Here is a 6,516-nt window from a genome sequence, read left to right on the forward strand (position 1 = left end):
TTATTTGGATTGATTCTTAAGATTTTAGATAAATATATAATGTCAAAATCTTTTTAATCTTGAACATTTAATACATTGACATTTCTACATCTCACATGATTCCCAATAATATTAAAATCAAATTTTAAAATAATTTTTATTTGTTTGTAATAATGAGTGGCAGGAGTATTTATAACTTTTATATCATTGAATAATAATAAAACTATGAAGTTGATGTAGGTGTAAAATAAATGACACGAGTTGATAGAAGAGAAAACTCATTAGGATAACAAATCCATTTTAAATATTCAAAGTCAAAGCCAACAAAAACATGCAAAAAAAAGGAAACATGTGAGAGTAGAAAGGGTCTATGTATGACGTTGCTCTCAATGGATATGGATTGCTTTGGCATGGGTCATTCATGTGCTTTCTCAAATATAATAAACTAGTACTATATGTTTGGCTCTAATTTTAATTGAGACATAAATTGTTTTAGATAGAATCAATTATGAGTGTCACACATGTCAAAATAATAAAAACTAAATCTACACTAAATATGTAGGACAGAGAATATTAATTAGATAGGAGTAGTACAAATAAGTAAAAATAATAAATGTTGTAGTATATAACAATTTAAAGAACCTCTTATTTGAAGACAAAATGTCTCACACAAGAACTTCTTGTTGAACTTTGTCGTACTATTTCTTGAATGTGTCAGTCTAGTAGTTTGGACAATAATCACAATCCACCAACAAATTTTCCATTTCTTTTGAAAAATGTGCCATTATTTATTGAACCTTGAATAAATGGAATAGTGTAGGTAGTTAAGAAATTAAAATCAATAGTGTGTGATTTAAACATAAAAATCAATAGATGTGCCATTATATATAGTCTCTCTTAATGATTATAATAAAGATTATGAATAATTTATATACAATATTTTACTTTTAGATTAAATAAAGTGATTTTTTAATTAAAATAGATAATACTTCGTAACCGCAATGATCAGCTCATTTAGGAATAATTAAAATATTAAATTTTTAATGAGGGCAAACCTATATACTCGTGGTTCGGATCGTTTAATCGGTTAGCCTCGACCCAGATGACAAAACATACTATGTATCAAAATATGATTCCTTTAAAAGGAAAGAAATGTAAACCAAAACTCATAGCAACAATGTTTATTTCCCCATAGCTATTAGTAGTTTGTTTACATACAATTCAGGACAAAGAAAACCAGTGGCACATTTTACAAACAAAACTGAAAACAAACCTTTCCTTTTATATAACTTCCTCTTCCTCTTCCACCGACAACTCATACTTCAAACTTCACTCCTTTGCATGTAAAATCAACATCAAATCCCACATTTTTCACACAAAATCATCATGGTATGCATTGGCTTTTCTAGTACATGTCTTTTTGAGGTATCTTTGGTTCAGCATGAAGGTCTTAGATTTTCTCAAAGAATACAAATGCTTTCAACTGCATGCATGCCACAAAGCTACACTTTAGCTACGAGTAATTCTCCTTCCTTTTTTTAACCTTTCAAATATCCAATTTTTTTCCTATATTCTTGATGTTTATCTAGTTTTAATATTGGAGTTGAAGCTTTCTACTTATAATTGCAGCCAAGAAATGCAAAATAATCAAGGCCATGGCTTCTCCAAATGTAGCAGCTCCTCAAAGAGAGAAAGATCCAAAAAAGAGAGTAGTAATAACAGGAATGGGTCTTGTTTCTGTCTTTGGTAGTGACATAGATGTGTTTTACAACAAGCTTCTTGAAGGAGAAAGTGGAATAAGCCTAATAGATAGGTTTGATGCTTCAAGCTTCCCCGTCCGCTTTGGCGGTCAGATACGCGATTTTTCTTCACAAGGTTACATTGATTGCGAGAATGATCGGCGCCTCGATGATTGCTCGAGGTATTGTTTAGTAGCAGGCAAGAGGGCACTTGAAGATGCTAATCTTGGATATGAAGCCCTCAACATTGTAAGTCAAAAAAAATCGGAAGTTGGCAGAAAATGTCGAACTTCGTTAACAAATACCTTTTGTTTATTCTTTGTATTTTTCGGAGTCGATGTTTTAACGTATACTTTATCTTTCTAACAGATGGACAGAACAAGAATGGGAGTACTAGTGGGAACAGGAATGGGAGGTGTAAGTGGTATTAACACTGCTGTTGATGCTCTCACTCATAGAGGGCATGAAAAGATTAATCCATCTTTCATTCCCTACACCATTAACATGAGTTCTGCTTTGTTGGCTATAGACACAGGACTAATGGGACCAAATTATTCAATTTCCACTGCTTGTGCTACAGCAAATTACTGTTTTTCTGCAGCTTCTCATCACATTCGAAGTGGTGAAGTGGATATTATGGTGGTTGGTGGTACAGAAGCTTCGATTATACCTTCTGGTGTTGGAGGATTCATTGCTTGCAGAGCTTTGTCTCAGAGGAATGATGAGCCTAAGAAGGCTTCAAGACCGTGGGACAAAAATCGCGATGGTTTTGTCATTGGCGAAGGCTCTGGTGTCCTGGTAGAATCTTAAATTTACCAATTTGTTTCACGAGTTTTCGTCCTCTGTAATGAATGAATAGTTAGTAAAGTGAGAAAATCAACGGTTGATATAACGAGTCTGATCCTTATTTTAGGTTATACTATATTTTTTACTATCATTGTGTATTTATGAGTTTTTCTTTGAACTTGATTTTTTGTATCACTGAGAGAAGATAATGGAGAGCTTGGAGAGTGCAACAAAGAGAGGAGCAAGAATAATTGCTGAATATTTGGGTGGTGCGATAACATGTGATGCTCATCACATGACTGATCCAAGATCTGATGGACTTGGAGTTTCATCTTGCATAAGCAAGAGTTTACAAGACGCCGGTGTTTCCCCTGAAGAGGTAAGAAAGGGAACAGTGACAGTGAATTTGGCAGAATCGTATTGGCAAAAGATATAATTTGAATCTTTATCAAAATCAGTGTATCATCAAACTCAATCTGATTCAAATTTATGTAAAATTGATGAATTTTAATTGGTTAATTTCTAAACTGTTAAGGTGAATTATGTGAATGCTCATGCTACATCAACACTAGCTGGTGACTTGGCTGAGGTTAATGCAATCAAAGAGGTTTTTAAGGATACATCAGAACTAAAAATGAATGGGACTAAGGTAAGAAATTTACTTACTTTTAAATATTTTAGAACCCTAACAACTTCCTCTTATTGATCTTGAAGCTTATCATTATAGTTTCTTTCTTTTCTTTTTTCAGTCAATGATTGGCCATTGTCTTGGTGCTGCTGGTGGTTTGGAAGCTATAGCAACTATCAAAGCAATAACTACTGGCTGGTTGCATCCAACCATTAACCAAGATGTACTGTCTTAGCCTAGAAACTCATCTTATTAATGAATAATAAATCTGATTTTTATTTTTCATTTTTCTACAGAATTTGGAAGAGGATGTTACAATTGATACAGTACCTAATTTTAAGAAAAGGCATGAAGTTAATGTTGGTAAGTATGTTTTGGTGTAAAATTGTGAATATTGATAAAAATGAAAAATAAAAAATGTATGTTATTGACCTTTTGTTTATTATCCTTTTTGCAGCTATCTCCAATTCATTTGGATTTGGTGGACACAATTCAGTAGTTGTCTTTGCCCCATTCAAACCCTAATTGGAATTCAAGCTCAATCTGATATTATATTTGTTTTTTTCACATTACTGGATCCACTGATTATGGAACCTTAGTTTATAGGGACTTTATGTAAGGAATTAGAAACATGTTATTTTTTCAAGTATCAGTTTTTAGTGTTTGTCTAATATGAATCCTTTAACAAAATTCTATAGACTCACTGGCTTTTTAAGTAATAGCACATACATCCCTCTCTTAATTTAATACAAGCATGTTACAGAAATACTTGAATCCATGTGAAAACGAAAAAAGCATACCACAACAACAAATGATGAATGCTACATTCTTTTTTTCTATCCATCCTTTTATCCGAGCTACTCGAGACATCAAGATAAACTAATATTTCCTTTTCCTGATCCTGAAGCTCGATGATCGGACAACATTATCATCCATCAATAGTGTCTGCTCAAGGGCTTTTATGGACTCGGGCTTTGTGAAGTAGGTGAATAAGAGGTAGATGCCGTCCAAATAGGTGTTAGTTTCTCCTTCCTTGTTTTTCTTCTGGATGCTATATGCTAGTGGAATAATACCCCTGTTAAAAACCTCTACATACATTCCACCTCCAGCAACAAGAAGCTGCACAAAGAAAAATCATAGAAATAGTGTGTTTTATTCAATCGAGAATAGAATGGTGTAAAAATCTAGTTCGCGCAATTTACAATTATGAAGCTAATTTTTAAATCATAAACTGTATCAAATCGCAAGATTCAGAGACATAATGTAGAGCACCTTGAAATATGTCCTATGAATGAAGTATAGTGCTCAATGAAATAATTTTAAGCTATGAATCGCAAAAACAACTTGGACAATAAGTCCGACAGAACAAAACAATAGATAAATAAAACTCAACTCATAAGTAACAGAGCAAATTCACAAGTTATGATTCTTTATAAAAGGGTAGTTCGTCCTTAGAGTTTGTACCCCACATTGTTTATGGACATAACATCAATCTTCCTTTCTTTTAGGAAACACATAAAGGGATTGCATGGAGCATCTGTTTGTGAAGAACAAAACAGAGCAATGACTTAATCAAACAAGGTGTTGAGTGCAATCAAGTGTATGTTTTGAAAGATTGAAAAGAAACAAACAAACACAACCAAACTGCAGTGCATTGACAAGTGTTCCTCTAGTTCCCTTCATCAATCAACGGTTTAAGCTTCTCCAAGTTTTGAGTTTCTTTGATGAGAACTGGTAACACAAACTAACAATTAAATAACCACCAAATCATTTAGACTATGTTTGGATATCATAAAATGAACGGAGCATAATGGAAAGAAGCGGAGTGGAATGAAGCGGAATGAAGCGGAGCAGAACGAAAATTCCGTTCCATCGGTTGGACATTTTAGGACTGAATAAGGCAAGTTCTTTATTCTGCCCAAATCAGAGGGGAAGAAATATGATGGTAGGTGATGGAATGGAATGGAATCCATACCACTTCATTTCGTTCCGCTCCATTCAATTTTAAATGATCCAAACATGCCCAAAAACTGTCATGTATCTCTGACATAGCACCGCAATTGCGAATATTTGAAAACCCTGACCGCTCCGCTCCATCTGATTCCGTCAGTCCAAACAAAACCTAGTTTGTATTCGAGATACAGTATTGCACAGATTCATGCATAAATCACATGATTCACAAGGCAATTTGTGATTCGCATTACATAAGTTCATAGTTTTCCAAATCATATCATTCATTCCATTAGAATTATGAATTCTGCAATTCTAACATATCAGGCCCCTCTAATAACAGACACATAAACACTAGCTACTCATCACGTTTCAAACTCATTACAGAATAGTTAATTGATAATTCAAATTAAGCAGTAACAAATAACAAGATAACATGAACAAAAACTATAACTTCAATTTGATTAACTGAACACAAAAAAAAGTATGAGAAAGAATTGAAAAGTGAGAGAATTTAACCTCCTCGTATTTCTGAGTGAGTGCAAGACGCTCATCCTCAGACATATCAGGTCTCAAAACAACCATGGTTTCGAACTGTCTGAGTCCGGGCGGGCATTGTGGTTCCGGTTTCTCTTCAACGGCAAAACCGGTTCCGGGAATAAACGGGTCATCGCCTGAACCAAATCCGCCTTCAAAGAACGAACTGGTAAAATCTAGGGTTTCTGCTTTAACGGTGAAGTTGAAATGGTGTTTCCTGTTTTGGTGAAAGTAGAAATTAGATTCGGGAAATGGAAGAGTGGAGGTGAGGGAGAATGTGCGAAGGGAAGGAGCGGAAAGAGAGGAAGAAGATGAAAGAGGAATTGAATAGAGTGAAGAAGATGCCATTGCTATGAAGAAGATGAACGTTCTCACTGAAAGAATGTCTGATAGATAGAACCAGATAAGGATAACTGTGCGCACACGGCGCAATTTAGAACTCAGTTGTTTTGTTATTTTGTTCTTTATGTTTACAGTTTTGGGCATGTGACGGATGTTATTTATTTATTTATTTTATAAAAAATATTTTTTTTTTAATTTATTAAATAACTAATATATTTAATTTATTATTAGATCATATACATTAATTATTGAATTAATTTAAAAAATAATTTATCTCTCAAAAATATAATTAAATAAAAATAATTTATTTCTTGATACTTGGGGTTAATGATTGGAAGTTGAATATTATACCAGACTCAAAAATGTTTATTTTTTAGGTTTTTTTTAAGAATCATGTATTTGGACTATTAAATTCCTCAATAAACCTAAAAACGTTTCTTGTATACGTTAAGAAGCATATGAAGTACATGTTATTTGGTAGTATATATATGCCCGTATGTTTAGATAATAATATAAGTAAGTCCTTGTTCAATAGGAACTTTGGTCATTATGTTA

General features: G+C 33.3%; 2 protein-coding genes across 2 annotated transcripts; one reads left to right on the top strand and one right to left on the bottom strand.

Annotated features, from left to right (window-relative positions):
- The first annotated feature begins 1,002 nt into the window (after window positions 1-1,002).
- On the top strand, window positions 1,003-4,187 carry LOC127107477 (3-oxoacyl-[acyl-carrier-protein] synthase I, chloroplastic). Its single transcript, XM_051044761.1, has 8 exons — window positions 1,003-1,498; window positions 1,609-1,967; window positions 2,088-2,516; window positions 2,710-2,883; window positions 3,040-3,153; window positions 3,254-3,355; window positions 3,429-3,495; window positions 3,590-4,187. Exons 1-8 carry the CDS (start codon window positions 1,366-1,368, stop codon window positions 3,655-3,657), a joined length of 1,446 nt encoding a protein of 481 aa, XP_050900718.1. The 5' UTR covers window positions 1,003-1,365; the 3' UTR covers window positions 3,658-4,187.
- LOC127107478 (30S ribosomal protein S6 alpha, chloroplastic) lies at window positions 3,806-6,090 on the bottom strand. Its single transcript, XM_051044762.1, has 2 exons — window positions 5,602-6,090; window positions 3,806-4,251 (listed from the first exon to the last, which is right to left on the bottom strand). Exons 1-2 carry the CDS (start codon window positions 5,965-5,967, stop codon window positions 4,012-4,014), a joined length of 606 nt encoding a protein of 201 aa, XP_050900719.1. The 5' UTR covers window positions 5,968-6,090; the 3' UTR covers window positions 3,806-4,011.
- Window positions 6,091-6,516: the final 426 nt, after the last annotated feature.

Source organism: Lathyrus oleraceus, chromosome 7 (genome assembly GCF_024323335.1).
Source record: "Lathyrus oleraceus cultivar Zhongwan6 chromosome 7, CAAS_Psat_ZW6_1.0, whole genome shotgun sequence".
Lineage (NCBI taxonomy): Eukaryota > Viridiplantae > Streptophyta > Magnoliopsida > Fabales > Fabaceae > Lathyrus > Lathyrus oleraceus.

Excerpts from the sequence above, each read along its gene's own strand:
- LOC127107477 (XM_051044761.1), top strand. The coding sequence starts at position 1,366 with ATGGTATGCATTGGCTTTTCTAGTACATGTCTTTTTGAGGTATCTTTG. Across the intron at positions 1,499-1,608 it reads AAGCTACACTTTAGCTACGA|CCAAGAAATGCAAAATAATC; the intron begins GTAATTCTCCTT and ends TTATAATTGCAG. Across the intron at positions 2,517-2,709 it reads GCGAAGGCTCTGGTGTCCTG|ATAATGGAGAGCTTGGAGAG; the intron begins GTAGAATCTTAA and ends CACTGAGAGAAG.
- LOC127107478 (XM_051044762.1), bottom strand. The coding sequence starts at position 5,967 with ATGGCATCTTCTTCACTCTATTCAATTCCTCTTTCATCTTCTTCCTCT. Across the intron at positions 4,252-5,601 it reads TCACTCAGAAATACGAGGAG|CTTCTTGTTGCTGGAGGTGG; the intron begins GTTAAATTCTCT and ends TTCTTTGTGCAG.